The sequence below is a fragment of the Bos indicus x Bos taurus genome, chromosome 18 (assembly GCF_003369695.1).
Source record: "Bos indicus x Bos taurus breed Angus x Brahman F1 hybrid chromosome 18, Bos_hybrid_MaternalHap_v2.0, whole genome shotgun sequence".
In the NCBI taxonomy this organism is placed as follows: Eukaryota; Metazoa; Chordata; class Mammalia; order Artiodactyla; family Bovidae; genus Bos; species Bos indicus x Bos taurus.
Window position 1 is genome coordinate 17,698,233 of NC_040093.1, and position 18,761 is coordinate 17,716,993.

At 49.3% G+C, this 18,761-nt stretch overlaps 1 protein-coding gene and 1 long non-coding RNA gene across 2 annotated transcripts in view; one reads left to right on the forward strand and one right to left on the reverse strand.

Annotated features, from left to right (window-relative positions):
- Positions 1–7,997: 7,997 nt before the first annotated feature.
- Positions 7,998–18,761, reverse strand: part of CATSPERG (cation channel sperm associated auxiliary subunit gamma) — a 30,139-nt gene continuing 19,375 nt past the window's right edge. Inside the window, exons 14-28 of the mRNA XM_027515935.1 lie at positions 17,510–17,668; positions 17,306–17,418; positions 16,353–16,566; positions 15,965–16,027; positions 15,674–15,860; positions 15,467–15,585; positions 15,253–15,333; positions 15,108–15,164; positions 11,043–11,199; positions 10,822–10,885; positions 10,588–10,683; positions 10,235–10,324; positions 8,794–8,886; positions 8,601–8,700; positions 7,998–8,507 (exon numbers count right to left, since the gene is read on the reverse strand). Coding sequence (XP_027371736.1) covers positions 8,253–8,507; positions 8,601–8,700; positions 8,794–8,886; positions 10,235–10,324; positions 10,588–10,683; positions 10,822–10,885; positions 11,043–11,199; positions 15,108–15,164; positions 15,253–15,333; positions 15,467–15,585; positions 15,674–15,860; positions 15,965–16,027; positions 16,353–16,566; positions 17,306–17,418; positions 17,510–17,668 — 1,848 coding nt within the window. The 3' untranslated portion in view covers positions 7,998–8,252. The remainder of the gene's footprint in view (positions 8,508–8,600; positions 8,701–8,793; positions 8,887–10,234; positions 10,325–10,587; positions 10,684–10,821; positions 10,886–11,042; positions 11,200–15,107; positions 15,165–15,252; positions 15,334–15,466; positions 15,586–15,673; positions 15,861–15,964; positions 16,028–16,352; positions 16,567–17,305; positions 17,419–17,509; positions 17,669–18,761) is intronic.
- Positions 15,680–18,670, forward strand: LOC113876558. The gene is made up of 2 exons (XR_003506524.1): positions 15,680–16,620; positions 16,709–18,670. It is a non-coding gene; the product is annotated as an uncharacterized LOC113876558 (long non-coding RNA).

Genomic DNA, 18,761 nt, shown 5'->3' on the forward strand with positions numbered 1-18,761 from the left:
TTCTTCCCATGTTACAGACAGGCTTTGAGAGACTGGGTAAACTTCCAAGAGACTAACGGCTGAGATTTGACTCTAGATCTTTCTCACTAGTTTCTCAGTGCATCTTTCCACATTTTCTCCAAGCTTGTACGAATACGCATAAACTTTACAAAAATCATCCAGTATTAATGGCTTAAATTCCACCATATATGCAGGGAATTCCCAATTCTTTTTTTTTTTAATCCTACCCCTGATTCCTCCATCACACCTGCCTATTTAACATCTACTTTTTCCCAATTCTCTTGTCTTCCATCATTTAAAATGTCATAAGAGGTAAGGATATTTATCAGTTCTCTTTACTGCTGTATTCCCAGCGCGAGGAAGACAATATTTGTTGAATGAATGAACGAATGTGTAAATAAATTGTGTCTTTCATCCACGCTCCGCTGGGCTCGTACCGCCCCCGCCCCCGCCCCCGCGGTTCGCCCCGCCCAGCCTATTTGCCAAGGATCTAAGCTCCCCGATCTGGAGAAGGCAATGGCACCCGACTCCGGTACTCTTGCCTTGAAACTCCCATGGACTGAGGAGCCTGGTGGGCTGCAATCCATGGGGTCGCTAAGAGTCGGACACGACTGAGCGACTTCACTTTCACTTTTCATTTTCGTGCATTGGAGAAGGAAATGGCAACCCACTCCAGAGTTCTTGCCTGGAGAATCCCAGGGACGGGGGTGCCTGGTGGGCTGCCATCTCTGGGGTCGCACAGAGTCGGATACGACTGAAGCGACTTAGCAGCAGACTTAGCAGCAAGCTCCCCAATCAGGGATTGAACCTGGGACATCCAAGTGAAAGCACCCACTTCTAAATGCACAGGCTTGTCATTGCAATGATTGATACCCTGGTGGCTCAGACAGTAAAGCATCTACCCCCAACGCAGGAGACCCTGGTTCAATCCCTGCGTCCCGAAGATCCCCTGGAGAAGGAAATGGCACCCCACTCCAGTACTCTTACCTAGAAAATTCCATGGATGGAGGAGCCTGGTGGGCTACAGTCCATGGGGTCGCAAAGAGTCAGACATGACTGAGCAACTTCACTTTACTTTACTCATTGCAATGGTTTCTGTTGTTGCAGAGTGCAGGATCCAGGACACTCGGGCTTCAGTAGTTGCATTGCGTGGCCTCAGTAGTTGTGACTCGAGAGCTCTAGGGTGCTGCCCCAGTAGCTGTGGTACATGGGCTTAGTTCTTCTGTGGCATGTGGGGTATTTCTGGATCCCCTGCTTTGGCAGGTGTCCCCTGCATTGTTAGGTGGATTCTTAACCACAAGACCACCAGGGAAGCCCCATGCTGCTTTTTAAATATTTATTCTTGGTAAATATCATACTGTTTTTTGTATATATTTTATATATGTATACATATATACTTCATGTTGAGGTAAAACTGACATAAAATTAATCATCTTAAAGTGAACAATTCAGTGTCCCTTAATTATATCCACAATGTTGTGCAAATACCACCTCTAAAAAAAGAATACCTCTATCTACCTCCAAAACATTTTCATCATCACAGAAAGAAACCCCATTCCCCTTAAGCTGTTGTTTTCCATTCCCTACTGTTTCCTCACCCCTGGTAATGATCAGTCTGCATTCTGTCTCTGTGTATTTGCCTATTCTCGGTATTTCATATAAACGGTATCTTAAAATACATGACCTTAGATGTCTGGCTTCTTTCACAAAAACCATTATGTTTTCGACCTTAATAGATGTTGCAGAATACATCAATACTTCATTCCTTTTTATGGTTGAATAATAAATACTCCATTGTATGGATATACATTTGCTTATCAGTTCATCTGTTGATGAACATTTGGGCTGTTTTCAGCTTTTGACTTTGTGAATAGTGCTGATATGAACATGTATGTACATGTACTTGTTTGAGAACATATTTTCAATTCTTTTGGGTTGTATATCCAGAAATGGATCTGCTGAATGACTCAGTAAGTCTAGGGTAATCATTTTGATGAACCCCAAACTCTTTTCCACAGCATCTAAGCGATTTTACATTTCCACCAGCAATATATGAGGGTTCCAATTTCTCAATATCCTTGCAATAGCTGTATCTGTTGTCATTTTTTAATTATTATAACCATCCTAATAGGTGTGAAGGGATATCTCACTGTGGTTTTGACTTGACTTTCCTTGATAATTAATGATGTAGAATGTGCTTTTAATGATCTTTTCATTAAAAAATTAATGATCTTTTCATGTGTTTATTGGTTATTTTACATATCTTTTTTGGAAAAATCTCTATTCAAGTCTTTTGCCATTTTTAATTGAATTGCTTATGGTTACAGAAGTTTTTCATTTTCTATATTGTAGTCTTGATCAGATACATGATTTACAAATATTTTCTCCTATGGGTTGGGTTTTTTGGTCTTGATCGTATCCTTTGATTCACAAAAGTTTTAAATTTTGATGAGGTTCAATTTATGTTGCTTGTACTTTTGGCATCATACTTATGAAACCATTGACATATCAAAGATTTCCCCCTATTTTTTTTTTTTTATAGTTTTAACTTTTTTTCCCACCCTGCATTCCTTGTGGGATCTGTTTCTTGATCAGGGATTGAACCCAGGCTGATGGCAGTGAAAGTGCTGAGTCTTAACCACTGGATCACCAGGGAATTCCCAGTAGTTTTAATTCTTAAATTTAGAAATCTTCTGTTTTAAAATCATTGCTTTTTCATTAAGAAAAAAATTGTTTATCTATTTGGCTCTACCGGGTCTTAGTTGCATCATGTAGGATCTAGTTCCCTGACCAGGGATCAAACCTAGGCTCCCTTCATTAGGAGTGGGGAGTCTAACTACTAGACCACCAGAGAGTCCCTTAAATTTAGAAATCTGGTCTGATTTTGGTTAATTTTTGTACCTGGCATAAGATAAGGGCCTACTTTTTCCCTTTGCATGTGGACATCCAGTTTTCCAAGTACCATTTGTTGTTAAGAGTGTCCTTTCTCCTTGGATGGGTCTTGGCACCTGATCAAATATCAGTTGACTATATGTGAGGGTTTATTTTGAGCTCTGTGTTCCATTACACTGGTCTGTATGTCTGTCTTTATGCCAGTTAGACACTGTTTTGATTACTGTAGCTTTGCAATTTTGAAACAGAAAGTATGAGTCCTACAACTTTGTTCTTCTGTTTCAAGGTAGTGTTGGCTATTTGGAGTCCCTTGCAATTCCATATGAGTTTTAAGATGTTCAAAATTGCCACTGGGATTTTGATAGAGATTGCACTGAATCTGTATAGCACTATGGGTCATGTTATGGACTAAATGGTATTCCCCTAAAATGTGTATGTTGAAGCCCTAACCCCAGGACCTCAGAACAGGTCTGTATTTGGAGATGAGTTCAGTTCAGTTGCTCAGTCATGTCCAACTCTTTGCGACCCCATGAATCACAGCACGCTAGGCCTCCCTGTCCATCACCAACTCCCGGAGTTCACTCAAACTCATGTCCATCGAGTCAGTGATGCCATCCAGCCACCTCATCCTCTGTCGTTCCCTTTTCCTCCTGCCCCCAATCCCTCCCAGCATCAGAGTCTTTTCCAATGAGTCAACTCTTCACATGAGGTGGCCAAAGTATTGGAGTTTCAGCTTTAGCATCAGTCCTTCCAATGAACACCCAAGACTGATCTCCTTTAGGATGGACTGGTTGGGATCTCCTTGCAGTCCAAGGGACTCTCAAGAGTCTTCTCCAACACCACAGTTCAAAAGCATCAATTCTTCGGTGCTCAGCTTTCTTCACAGTCCAACTCTCACATCCATACATGACCACTGGAAAAACCATAGCCTTGACTAGACGGATCTTTGTTGGCAAAGTAATATCTCTGCTTTTTAATATGCTATCTAGGTAGGAAACCTTTTAAAAGGGGATTATTTTCAGGACTTCCCTGGTGGTCCAGTGGTCAAGAATCTGCCTTGCAATGCATGGGGACATGGGTTTGATCCCTGGTCAGGGGCTTTCCTGGTGGCTCAGATGGTGAAGAATCTACCTGAGACATGGGTAAACCCAGGTTCGATCCCTGGGTCAGGAAGATCCCCTGGAGGAAGAAATAGAAACACACTCCAGTATTCTTGACTGGGAAATTCCATGGACAGAGGAACCTGGTGGGCTACAGCCATGTGGTTGCAAAGAGTTGGACACAACTGAACGACCAACCCAGGGAACTAAGATTCCACATGCTGGGTGGCAACTCAGCCTGGGTGCCACAACTAGAGAGTCCCCATGCTGCAACTAAGACCTGAAATACATTTTTTAAAAGGTGATTATTTTAAAACAAGGCCCAGTGGACCCTAATCCAATCTGAAAGGTTTCTTTATAAGAGGAGTACTTTTGGACACACGAAGAGATACCAGTGACTTGACCACACCGAGGAAAGACTGTGAGGACACCACCAGAGGGCAGTCATTAGCAAGCCAAGAAGAGAGGCCTCAGAAACCAATCATAAAAGGTCTTAAAAGGTGTTTTGTTACGGCAGCCCTAGCAAACTAATACAGATGGTATTGCCAACAATGTTAATGGGATGTCTCTCCATTTATTTAAGTCTTTAATTCCTTTCAGCAATATTTTGTCGTTTTCAGTACACAAGTCTTTTTCCTTCTTGTATAAATTTATTCTTAAATATTTTATTCTTTTTGTTGTAAGTAGGATTGTTTTTAAAATTTTTTTTTCTGATTATTCATTGCTTGTGTATAGAAATGCAACCGATTTTTGGGTTGATTTTGTGTATTTCAACTTAACTGAACATGTTTATTAGCTGTTTTCCATGTATGTGGACTCTACCTATAAAATTTTATTGAAAATGGCTTTGGCATTTAATTGCCATCTGCCATATGCCACCTGTCTTTAGTAATCAGGTAATTTTATAATCTTGCTCAGCTTCCTTCTATTTTTATCTGATTTAGGGTTAATACAAGAAATGGATGTTGAATTTTAGAAAAAGCTTTTGCAGATACCTGGCAACCTACTCCAGTGTTCTTGCCTGGAGAATCCCAGGGACAGGGGAGCCTGGTGGGCTGCCGTCTATGGGGTCACACAGAGTTGGACACGACTGAAGCGACTTAGCAGCAGCAACATTCATGTAACAGGTGGCACACCTGAGCCTCTGTTTCTTCATCTATGAAATGGGGATAATGATAGAATATTCCTTATAGAACATTGTGAAGATTTTCTTAGATTGCTCATCTAAGAAAAGGGATCTGCTATAGACTGAAAGTTTGAGTGCCACACAAATTCCTATGTTGAAACCTAACCCCCAACGTCACTGTATCAGGAGGGGATTAGACTGTGAGGGCAGGACCCTCGTAACTGAGATTAATGCCCTTATAAAAGAGGCCCCAGTGAACTTCCTCATCCTTTCTGCCATGTGTCGTCGCTGTGGTTTAGTCGCTCAGTCATGTTTGATTCTTTGCAACCCCATGGACTGTAGCCCTCCAGGCTCCTCTGTCCATGGGGATTCTGCAAGCCAGAATACTGGAGTGGGTTGCCATTTCCTTCTCTAGGGGATCTTCCCGACCCAGGGACTGAACCCACCTCTCCTGCATTGGCAGGCATGTTCTTTACCACTGAGCACCAGGGAAGCCCTGGTGGCTACCACAAGGACACAGTAAAAAGATGGTCACCCATGAACCAGGAAGCAGGTTCTCACCAGACGCCTCATCTCCAGGCACCTTGATCTAGGACTTCCCAGCCTCCAGCAGTATGATAAATAATTTTCCATTACTTGTAAGCCACCTAGTCTATGGTCTTCTGTTACAGCAGTTCAAATGGACTTAGGTCAAAATAGGATGTTGTCTCGTCACATTCTCCTTAATTTGCATTAGTGCAATAAATTTTGTTGATAAATCTGTACCTTTGATTATTGAGCATATTGCCTGGCCATCGCTGACCTCCCTGCTGAACCCCAGACCTGAGGTTCCCGCAGCCTCCTGAATAGACTTCTTTAGAAGTCTCGGGGACCTCCCACACCTACTGTGACCGCAAATGGTCTTAGTGTCTCCCCCTAACCTGTTCCTTTTCCTCAGTTTTCATCTCAGGAATAGCCTCTTTGTCCCCCAGTCCCCAGGGTAGAGGCCTGGACCTTTTCCTAAAAGCACCCACTCCCCTTCCATGGCCTGCCAGCCTCACAGCCTGTTCACTAGACCTCCTGAGCATCCCTCCTGCCTGCCCCTTCTCCTCCTTCCTACACCAGGCTTTGGTCCAGCACCGTCTCCTTCTGCACCAGTTCCTGGCCTGCTGCCTTGAGAGCTGAGCTGTCCTCCACAGGGCAGCCAGAGCATCCTTCTACATCTGACCATGTCCTTCAGTTTCTCCACTCTGATGCTCCTCTGATGATTCCCAAACCCTATAATGTAACTTCAATGGCCATGCCTGCTCTGGAGCTATGCTGCCTCAACATGGACAAGCTGGTTCAGCTGTTTGCCCTGGTGACCCCTCAGAGGGTGTGTCCCCTGGGGCTCTGCTTCTATAGTGAAGGAGTGGAGGGGCTGGTCAGAGGACTTGCACAGTCACTCCATCCAAGACCTCTGGGAAGGGGCTAGAGTGGAGCCTACTGGGTGGACAGGAAGTGGAGGACATGGGCACATTTGCTTTTTGACTTTTGGTCTCCGTTTTCCCTTCTTTTTTATTTTAAAATTTTTATTTATTGGCTGTGCTGGGGTTTTGTTGCTGGGTGTGGGTTTTCTCTAGTTGTGGCATGTGGAGGATACGCTCTCTCTGTGGCATGCAGGCTTTTCTTGCAGAGGCTTCTCCTGCTGCGGAGCACGGGCTCTAGGGCGTGCGGGCTTCAGTAGTTGTGGTGCATGGGCTCGGAAGTTGCGGCTCCCAGGTTCTAGAGTGCGGGGGCTCAATAGTTGGAGTGCATGGGCTTAGATGCCCCAAGGTATGTGGGATCTTCCTGGACCAGGGATGGAACCCATGTCCCCTGCATTGGCAGATGGATTCTTAACCACTGGACCACCAGGGAAGTCCTCCTTTTCCCCTTCTTGACACACATGTTCCTTACAAGAATGTCCCTTCCCCACACATAAGCAAGAGATTAGGATGGGATTGACAACCCTCAGCTCCAGGGGTGGATTCTGAAGGGCTTAAGCCAAGCAAGGGCTCATCTGTCTGGCAGAGTGAGTGGCAAAGTATTGAGTTTATGATTCAACCCCATCCAATCAGAGTGACCAATAGGACTTTTGCCTGGGAATGTTGGACTCCAGACCCTTTTCTTCTCTAGATAATAAACCATATGGATGTGCTGCCTCAGACTGTGAGATGCACTGGCCTGAGGTCAGAGAGCACCCTTAGATGAGGGCAGGGCAGGGAAGGCTAGAGAAATGGAGCCAGAATTCTACGGACATTGAAGCTTCTGGATCAAGCTGTACCTGAAACCCATCTTAACAAAGTCCATAAATTACCATTTCCATGTGGACCACAGAAACTTTTGCTGCTGCTGCTGCTAAGTCGCTTCAGTCGTGTCCGACTCTGTGCAACCCCATTGACAGAAGCCCACCAGGCTCCCCCGTCCCTGGGATTCTCCAGGCAAGAACACTAGAGTGGGTTGCCATTTCCTTCTCCAATGCATGAAAGTGAAAAGTGAAAGGCAAGTCACTCAGTTGTGTCCGACTCTTACGACCCCATGGACTACAGCCTACCAGGCTCCTCCATCCATGGGATTTTCCAGGCAAGAGTACTGGAGTGGGGTGCCATTGCCGTCTCCGAAATTTTTTGCTACTTGCAACTAAAACAAAAATCTAAACCTCCCCAGAGACCCTTCCTTAAACTAGACGGTAGATAGGTGTTGCCTTTCAAAATCTTACACAATTAGTTTTAAACCTAGGCACTGACTGATCAGAACAGACTGCAGGCCATGGCAATGGGCCTGGGTCATGGAGGACCCTGCTGGACTGTAGGGAGGTCTGGGGCACTCTGGGGAGGGGTTGAGCCAGAAGGCATACAGAGAAGCCACTATATACCAGCTTGGCACAGGAGGACTTTGATATTTTAATAACCTATGCAGCTGGGTGGTACAAACTAACTGAACACGAGTCCTTACAAGGTTCCGTAGCTGATGCTGAAATGCGAAGTGAAAATTCAAGCAAAACAAGGAGAAAGGCCTAGGATGAGTAAGCGATGGGTTGCATGTCCAAGGCAACCCAGGAAATAAGAGACAAGGGTGGGTGGTACTGAGGCAGGCCAGAGGCTTAGGTGGTAGACTTCCTCTTCAAGGCGTCCTTAAGTTTCAGCCTTGTTCTCCTCTGCCCCCTTGTAGACAACCCTGGAGTTTAACCTGGAGCTCCTCCAAGACACGGTCCCGGAGTGGCTGAAGGCCCTGCTGTCGGAGGGGGTGCTGTAGGTGTAGTTAGATTCTAAGCCAATGATGCTGTTGATCTTCCAGCGGAGGATATTGCAAACCTTCACCATGTAGGGTGACAGAAGGCAGCAGATGATGTAGAGAATCACCAGGCCGACAAACAGGCTGGCTGACACCTGTAGGAAATGGGCCAACAGGTGACGGTAGGCGGTCTGGGTTGGGTGGGGGGGCCCTCCACTGGGCAGGGCAGCTCCAAGGCAGCTACTTACCAGGAGGATGAGGAACGCCCGCCTGGCACTGAGCGGGAGCCCATGGATGTGCAGCAGAAAGGTGAGCTGGTAGTCGCAATAGGTGCTCTCATCCACACCTCTGGTGGGGATGGGGGTCAGGATGGGGTGGGGAGGAGGTGGGCACCTCCCCCAGGAAGCCCCCAATCCCACCTCAGCTGTGTGTGTGCCTCACCTATTGCTCACCAACACCTTGAAGAAGAATTCAGGGGCAAAGATGTTGTGGGGAATGGTGTCATGGCACGGTGAGTTCTCCAGACATAGCCACCTGGGGGAGCAAGTTCAGGCACTTGTGGTACAAATCATGCCTAGCGCATGACAGCCCGATCTTCCCCTCTACCCCACAAATTCTGGATGAGCGCTAACTCGGTGCAACCTCCTCCCTCCCTCCCTGATTCACGCCTTCACTCATTCAGCTGGTAAGGCTGACTGATCCCCTACCAGGAGACAGGCTGTTCGTTTATCCATTCTTTTCCTCCCTTCTTTAGGGGAGTTGTCAATTCCTCCGTTACTATGTATTCATCTAGATTATGGATTATATACCTATGATGTGCCAATTCCTCATTTATTCTTTGCTGCCTTTATTCCTTCACGGCACAAATGGAGCTGGAGCAGCTGCTAGGTACAAAGTCGCATCTTCATTCCTTTTTTCATATAGTCAATAAATGCAGGTTGAATACTGACTAGGTGCAAGTCGGCTACTTTGTTCACTCATTCGTTTCCTTTATTTGCTTATGGCATCATTTTCTTTCATTCATTGAATCAAAAATAGTTATTTATGCTTGGGAAATTCCATGGACAGAGGAGCCTGGCAGGCTACAGTCCACGGGGTGGCAAAGAGTCAGATACAACTTATAGACTGCTGCTGCTGCTGCTAAATCACTTCAGTTGTGTCCGACTCTGTGTGACCCCATAGACTAAGCTTATATTCTGTCACTGTTCTGTTCATAATAAAAATTTTGAGAACTTAAAAAAAAATAGCTACTGAGGCCCTATATGCTAATTTTTTTTTCTCTCCTGGCCATGCCACACAGCTTGCAGGATCTTAGTTCCACAACCAGGGATCAAGTCCAGGCCTCCAGCAGTGGAAGCATAAAGTCCTAACCACTGGACCGCCAGGGAATTCCTGCTATATGCTAACTTATTACCTCATTGTTTTATTCATTCATTGATACCTCCATTCAAAGGTCAATAAATGCCTGCCAAGAATGAATGAATTTTTCATTGTCTCATTCAACAAATACTATATTATCTATTCTGGACCTGGGTTTATAAGAGAGACAGACTCCACGGGAGACAGTGACAGCTCAGAGGGTCAGGGTGAGAGTAGGGAAGGTGCAAGAGGATGCAAGAGCCAACTGTCCCACCTAGAACAGTCAGAAAAGTCCTCCTGGAGGAAGTGGCATCTGAACCAAGGCCTGAAGAAAGATTAAGAGGGACCAGTCCTGCAGACAAAGGGTCCAGTTTGCATAAAGGTCAAAGTCAGTCTCATTCGAGGAACTCAAAGACAGTGTAGCTTGGGACCAAGGAGTCTCCGGAGGCAGAACGGATGGAAAGGCCCAACAGAATGTGGGCAGGTGGGGGAGAAGGGGCCTGCAGTCGGCCCAGGCACTCACTCGATGCCTAAACTGTTGTGGGACATGATGTTGAAGGCCAAGTCCTCGGTGGTCGTTGTGTTCTCCGTGGTCCAGATGAGGCTGCCAGTCCTGCGCAGGCAGGGGTAACCTCAGTTGGGGTCGGGGCCTCAGCAGACCGAGGCCCCAAAAGGAGGCGGGGAAGGGGGCGGGGATTGGGTGGGTGGAGCCTCATGCCACAGGAGGGCTAGAGTTTGCAGGAGCCTGGGAGCCTGCGCTGTGGGCGGGGCCTTGTGGGTATGGCTTGCATCCCAGGTTTGGTCTGTGGCTGGGCAGCTGGAGGGGGCCTGCAGGGGAAGAAGGGCCGATTATGGGCCCGGTCCCACAGGGATTACTTGTCCAGGGGGCTGTTGAAGCGGTAGATTTCCTCCTCGCTGTATTCCTTGATGGTGTCAAGGGTGGGCCCGCCGCCCACCACCTTCAGCACGTAGCTATGGGGAGCAGAGGTTCGAAGGGGCTGTCTGGAGTCCTGCCTCACCTCTACCACCCCCTTTTCTCCGCGCCGCCCCGCCCCCAGTCCCTTGCCCCCAGCCTACTCCCGTCAGCCGCTGGCTTGGCCCCCACTTTACCTGCCCTGAAAACTGCCAGAATCGCCCGTCACCAAATCTTGGATCAAGAAGAATGGGTAGAAGACTGTGGGGTCGGAGGGGTGGAGGCCGGGAGGAGAAATGAGAGAGGGGAAGGAGGAGAGATGAAAGGACCCAAAGGAAGAGCAGAGGATGGGTGGGGGCAGTGAGCGGGCAGGCAGGGAGGGCCGGGGAGAGTAAAGGAGAGGGTGCTGGACACCCACTGTCCCGGAAGAGAAAGCAGGGCATCTCCGGGTCCACTTTGACGCAGTCGAAGTAGTGTTTGTTCTGCACGCGGTTGTACTGCAGCGTGTAGGTGATATCGAAGGCCAGGCGCTTGCCTGGCGGGCAGCCAATAAGCACTGGCACCATCAGGTTGCTCTGAGAGGGAGGAGAAAAGCCTGGTTCTGGGGGTCCGGCAGGAGGGACACCCCTCCTCCCCCACACACCACCACTGCTTGCCAGGCTCACCCTCACTAGGGCCAAACTGGTTATTATTATTACCGTTAAAACAATAAAAACAGCAAGCGCTTGTATAGCTCTTACTGTGCACAAGGCATGGAGGGATTCTGCGCAGAGCTTTACATATTCAAATTCGTTTAATCCTCAAAACAACCTTGGGTAATATAGACCATGAACAGCTCCATTTAACGAGATGGCAAAAGTGAGGCACAGAGAAATCAAGTCACTTATTAATTATCTGCAGTCACACACATGGCTGGGAATGTGGTAGAGCCGGGATTCAAACTGAGTCAGGTGGCTACCAACTGCCTTCTTCAGAGTAAGACATATAAAACCCCTAACACCTACACCCATGGAGCAGCCAGCTCCTCTGTGTGCTGGTCATTCAGTCATGTCAAACTCTAGCCAGCCAGGCTCTTCTGTCTATGGGATTTCCCAGGCAAGAATACTGGAGTAGGTTGCCATTTCCCCCTCCAGGGGATCTTCCCAACTCAGGGATCAAACCTAGGTCTCCTGCATTGCAGGTAGATTCTTTACAGTCTGAGCCACCAGGAAAGTCCCAGCTCCTTGTTGGACTTTAATTGGCTGAAGCTGAGGGAATTCCCTGGTGGTCCAGTGGTTAGGACCCTTATTTCACTGCCAAGGGTCTGGGTTCAATTCCTGGTTGGGGAACTAAGGTCCCACAAGCCTGCATAGCCAAAAAATAAGATGAAGAGCTGAGGTGGAGCCTGATTTCCTAAACAGTAGACTTGGGGGAAGCATGGGATATGTGAGGGAAGTAGGGCCCAGGATGGGAGTTCAGTATCTTGGGAATGAAAGGCTCTTGGCCCATTCTGGGGTTAGGGCTCAAGGATTTCATTGTCAGAAGGACATGAGCATCTAGAGACTGAAATCTGGGCTTGCTGGCTTCTGTGGAGAGGGGTTTTGGCCACAGATTGAGCCTGAGCCAAAGACTTAACACCTATCAGCCACTGAATCACTAGGAAGATTTCTCAAATTCAATCTATCCACAATCCACCTCTGTTCATGCCACTCCATCTCTCCGTGTTCAAGCTAAAAAGCCTTGGTTTCTTCCTGGAAACCTCTCTTTCTCTCAACCCCACATTCAGTCCATTCAGAAATCCTGTTGTCTCTGGAGTTCAAGATAGAGCCACTCTTCCCCAACTCTTCTGCCCTACTTGGGCTGGCCCAACCTTCTTTTCCCCGTGGTCTCCCTGCTCCCATCTCTCCTCTCCAGGCTGTCCCACACTTGCAGCCAGAGGGACTCTGTGAAACTTAAGTCACTCCTCTGCTCAGATGCCTCCCATGTGACCTGCCCAAAACTTCTTCAACCTCATCTCTCTACACCGTCCTCCGTGTACACCCTGTTCCAGCCATGCTTGCTCCTTGCTATTCCTTTAGTCTAAGACAGGAAACATACTCCCATCTCCAGGCCTCTGCTATCTGTCCCCTCTCACTGGCATGCCTTCTGATACATAACCGCATGCTCACTTCTTCTCCTTCAAGTCTTTGCTCAAATGTTTCCTCCTCAGCCGGGTCTTCCCCAAGCCATCTTATGGAAAAGGCTTCCCTACCTATGCCTCTTGCCTCCTTTTTCTCCTAGTGCACATCACCTCTTAACACAGTATCTTGGGGCCTTCCCTGGTGGCTCAGTGGTGAAGAATCCACCTGCCAATGCAGGATACATGGTTTCGATCCCTGATTCAGGAAGATCCCACAAGCCTCGGAGCAACTAAGCCTAAGTGCCACAACTATTGAACCTGTGCTCTGGAGCCCAGGAGTCACAACTACTGAGCCCAAGTGCTGCAACTACTGAAGCCCACATGCCTAGAGCCTGTGTCTTGCAACGAGAAGCCACCCCAATGAGAAGCCCATTCACCACAGTGAAGAGTAGCCCCCACTTGCTGCAACTAGAGAAAGTCTGCACATAGCAAGGAGCACCCAGTGCAACCAAAGATTAAAAAAAAATTATTTTTGTAAAAAGCTACAATAAAAAAAGAGTAGATGATTTTTAAAAAATCATTGACTTTTTAAAAACAATCTTTAGGCGGGTATCATGGTCAGACAGATACGTAGATATATATTGGGATACACACACAGACACACACATATATACATGGTGAAAATTTCACTTCCATTCCTATCCTCCAACTGTCCTGACTCTTCCCTATTCAACCAGTAAAGAAAGAAAGAAAGAAAGAAAGTGAAGTTGCTCAGTTGTGTCCAACTCTTTGCAACACTATGGACTGTAGCCCGCCAGGCTTCTTTGTCCATGGGATTTTCCAGGCAAGAATACTGGAGTGGGTTGCCATTTCCTTCTTCAGGCGATCTTCCTGACCCAGGTATCAAACCCAGGTCTCCCGCAATGCAGGCAGACTCTTTACCATCTGAGCCACCAGGGAAGGGCTCATTCAACCAGTAGGGAACCATTATGAATACTTTCTTGCTCTTTTCTCCATAATTTCTTCATGAAAATAAAAGCAAACATGAATATATGTTATCAAGTATACACTGTTGCAGTATGTGGAAATCTCTGCCCCCTTGCTCTTGTTTTTTTTTTTTTTTTGCCACACCACGAGGCTTGTGTGATCTTAGTTCCCCAACCAGGGATTGAACCTAGGCCACAAGAGTGAAAGCACTGACTCCTAACCACTGGACCACCAGGGAGTTCACCCGCCTGCACCACCCACCCCCACACACACCCTGTTCTTTTTAAATAGCTGCATAGTTTTCCACTGAATGGATGTACCACCTTTTATTTAACCACTCCCCTAGTAATGAACATTTAGAATGTCTCCAAGTCTTTTGCAGTGTGCTGCGGATCAGATTCCTGGAAGGGATCTGCTGGGCCCAAATAGAGATACGAACTGACACTCTGGGGTTATGATGAAGAGGAAAATAGTGTGCACTACTAAGTTTAGCAGGAAACAGTTATTGGGCTGTGGTCACTCTTCCTTGCATTTGACCCTGAATATCCCATGTAATCCAAGGAGTTGGGAGCTGTTACAAGTCCCTTTTTTAAATTGCCCTGGGTCATAGCAACTCGGGCTTCCCAAGTGGCCCTAGTGGTAAAGAACCCACCTACCAATGCAGGTGACATAAGAGACAAGGGTTCTATCCCTGGGCTGGCTGGGAAGATCCCCTGGAGGAGGGCATGGCAACCCACTCCAGTATTCTTGCCTGGAGAATCTCAAGAACAGAGGAGCCTGGCAGGCTACAGTCCATGGGGTTGCAAAGTATCGGACATGACTGAAGTGATTTAGCATGCACGCATACTAACCCAGCAAAGAGAAATACCAGAGTCTGTCTCCTGGAGAGTGGGCAGGGAAGTGGGTGAGAACAAGCCCTCCTCTACCACTTGTTAGCTCCGAGGGTTACTTGGAGCAGATGTCTGCATCTCTCAGAGCCTCACTGCCTGCCTCCATAGCAGGTGAAGAACCAAGGACCCAAAGGCTTTAACAAAGCACGTGTGAGAGGGCAAAGGAAGAGCAAGGCATGAAGGGAGAGCCAAGCTTGTTCACATGCAACCTTTGGACCAGTGGGAAAAACAAGCCCTGTGTCACAGATACTTAACTTCCCCTAGAAGAACAGTATCAGAAGGAACACACAAATTTGTGTACAATCTATGCAATGCAGCCCTTCCTGAAAACATGGGATTAAAGGAGGGAGGGGGCGTCTGGGTGGGGTAAATGATAAAAATGTATGAGAAAGAAAAAATTAGGAAGGCATTCATGGGATTCTCAGCTAGACCCCTCAGATCCCACCCTGCTGAGACTGACCCACACCCTTCCCTCCCAGCACAGGGCCCAGGACCCCAAGTCCAATACTTGCATACGGGGGCCCCGGTTCGTGTTCTGGAAGCAGTGCCCAGATGAGCCCAACACCTGCGGAGTAGGAGCAGATGAGACGGGACCCCATGACTTAATCCTTCCCCTCATCTGCTTCCCTGCCCTCCAGGCTTGGACCACACACCTTGACGAGCATGGAGGTCTTCATGAGGTGATGTCCACTAATTCCCTGGTCAAAGCAAGACCTTTTATCACTGAGCGTAACCTGGGCGTGGGGGCAGAAATGAAGGGGTCAGTAGGCCAGCAGGAGGACCCAGGCACCGTTCAAATAACTGCGGGCTTCTAAAAGGTCCACTGCTCCGCCATCACCTTAGCGCCTCTTCTCCACCTGGTCTCACCCAGAAAAGCACAGAGTTGCGATTAACAAGGACCTTCTCCTTCACCATTGCCTCAATGCAGTCGGGGTCCGCCAGCACCACAGCCAGATCCACCGGGCTCAGCACCTGGAAGGAGGGGCCTGCTTGGAGCAGAGGGCGGGGTTAAGGCTGGGGGCGTGATCCAGCCGAAGCCCGCCCCTCGGCACCACTCAGGCCCCGCCCACAGACCGTGCTGGACTTCCGGCTTCCGGGTGGTCAGGAAGACTGAGAAGCTGTAGCTGGTACCCTTGTCCAGGAAGATGCGCTCGGGCAGCTCGTTCTCGGCCTTAAGGTCGTAGATCTTTTCGTAGCTGGTCATGTCAACGTGCACACTGCCCGTGCTCCGCCAGTTGTTGGCCAGGTAGAAGTAGTAATCCTAGGCGACAGGGTCCGGGGCAAAGTCAGTGCCCGGACAGGGGGACGGTGAGGGGGAGATCCGTGCTCGGCCCCTTCCCCCGACTCGCCATCCTCTCCACGCACCTGGTCCTGCTTCTTGTTCTTCCACCAGCGCCAGGTGGGGTCGTGCACTGGGTCCGCGTATGGCTGCAGGAATTGCAGGCACCGAGGGGAGGGGGTGGGTATGTCAAGGGGCGTGCCCAGGCAGGCAGTGTCCCTAGCCTCAGTCCCAGCCCCTGACCCAAACTGAAAGATATACACCCAAGCCCGGCTTTCGGCCCGACCGCCCACCCCCGCCCCCAGCCCAAAGCCATCTCTTCTGAGCCGAGGTCGATCCCCTCCTCGGCCCCCCTTCAGCCTCGGAAGCACCGAGGCGGCTCTGCTCTGCTCCGCCCTCCGCCGCGGTTCTCAGGCTTAGAAGCCCCTGCGATACCGCCTCAGGCAGGATGGCGCCCACCCGGACAGCGCCCACCTTGTCGTACTTCGAGTGCAGCGAGAGCAGGTAGTAGACGAGGCCCTGATAGACAGCCAGTGAGTTCTCGCTGTGGAAGCCCCAGGGCTCCAAGACACGCGGCGGCTGCGCGCGGTAGCGCTCCTGGCGCGTGTAGATCTGCGGATTGGGCAGCTCCTGCAGACGCATCACCGTGAAGGGGCAGAAGTTGGAGAAGGACAGCGTCAGGTGGCTCCTGAGTGGTGGTAGTGGAGGACGGAAGCTGACTTTTCCGGGATCCGCTCACCAGGTACCTCCGCGGGCCTGCTTCCCACCCCTGCGCGGCTGACTACGCAAGGCTGATCCTGACCTACGCAATCCCTGACCTTCCTCCTCAGGTTCAGCCCCTGGACATATTCATCTGCTTGTCCCTCAGCCCCTCAGAACAGAGTTCTGGACCGCATCCTAGACTCTCCCCGGCCCCTCCACAGTACTCAACCTTCTAAGGGTTCTTCCACCTCACTCCTCCACCACTCCCAGCTGCCTCCCTGGGCGAGGATCCTCTGCAGGTGAGCAGAAGGATGTAAAAATCTGATCATGAAGTTCAAGTTCCTCCCTACGACCACCAGGGTCACCTTTTCCGCCTGGTCTTCAGGGCACTTCAATGGCAATGCATTCTATCCATACTACGCTCCCTCTCAGTTCTTGATCACCCAATCTCCTTTCCGCTTGGCACAAGTGGTTCCCCCTGTCTGGAACACCCTTCTCCATCTACCACCTCGTCAGTTCTCCTCACCCTTCATGCACATCTCGTTGAAGCCCTCTGTGATGCACCTTGCCCTCAGGCTGGGTTAGACCCCTCCTCCTTTGAGCCCAAAGGCTGTCACTGGGGATGGCTTGGTCTCCCCTCCCCATCCCCCCCACCCCATAATGGGAGCTTCAGACAGCAGTGCCTAAGGCTCTCTGACTATCTCTGTGGTTCAGTATCTTCTCACCCTTGCCGCTCCAAGACATATTCTTTACTGATCTGCTGGTACATCAGTAGCTGCTCCACGGGCATGAGCCTCTTGATGAGCCTGCCCTGCTGGTTGTCTATCAGGTACACCAGCTGCAGTGGGAAGGCACGGGCCACATGAGCCGGTGTCAACCACCCTGCAGCTCCCCCATGTCTCGCCCACACCATCCCCCCGCCCTGGCACCTGGTACAGTTTGTTGTCTTCGTAGAAGAGGGTGACCATGGTCTCATTGGGGGCGTAGCGAGAGGACTGCTGAAGAACCTGGAGGCTGATGTACACCTCCCAGGCCTTGGACGGGAACAGCTGGTACACCTGGTAGCTGCCCTCCAGCAGGTACCAGATCTGGGGGTGTGACAGCCGGGTGTGTGCGTGAGGCCCGGGGGTGCTGTGACCACCCCCCCCCGAGGGGTGAGGACCCCACTCCCTGAGGGGTGGGTCTTGGGTGCTCACCTCCGGCTGGGACCAGGTGAGCCATCTTTCTGCTTCTCAGACCCAGCCACCTCTGCTTCCAGCCCTCACTCCCCATGATACATTTCTTCAGTGTTTCAGTCTGCTTGGGTTTTTATTACTTGCAATGTAACCATTCCTTATATACACAATGCCAGAAGGCTGGGGATCTGAGGGCTAAGCCCTCTTTTTCCCTTCTCACCCTTCTTAAGATTCTTTTTTAATGTGGACCTTTTTTAAAATTGTTATTGAATTTGTTACAATACTGCTTCTGTTTTCTGTTTTGGTTTTTTGGCCCTGAGACATGTGCGATCTCAGCTGCCCGACCAGGGATCGAACCCACACCTGCTGCAATGCAAGGTGAAGTCCTAACCACTGGATGGCCAGGGAAGTCTCCCTTCTCGCTCTTTGACCCCTTCAGGGTCTTAGTATCCCCTTGGCCCCAGTTTCCCTCCTCTGCACTGATGCCCACCCTCTTATCCTCTAACACATTTGGCTGTAGACCAAATCTCCTCCTTAGCTTCAGCTTGGAGGATCCTCTCCAGCCTCCAGTACATCCCCCCTCCATGTGGCCTTCGCTATGAAGCCCTCCCTGACGCGTATACCCCCAGACAGCGTCTGAACTTCCATGGGTGCTGTTTTCCTCACTGTAGCCTTGGCTGCTCTGAACTGTCACTGTCTGGGAATGAATCCATCCTCCCAACTGGACTGGGACCCTGTGAGGGCAGGGCCCACAGCTGACTCATTGGCCACTATGTCTCTAGCACTGGATCAAGTGTGCTGAGCTGCATGGCAGAATGAAAGAGGGCTCCCTCTGGACATCCACTTGTGACTCTGAGCACAGGCCCTTTACCCTACTGAGTAACTTTGGAAAAGACACCTCCTTTTTGAGTTCAAGGATTCTCAGCTATAAATGGAGCTTCTGCTGCCCTTCCATTCCCCAGGGTCCCTGAGAATGTTCCCTCTCCTGGGCCCTTTTACCCTGATG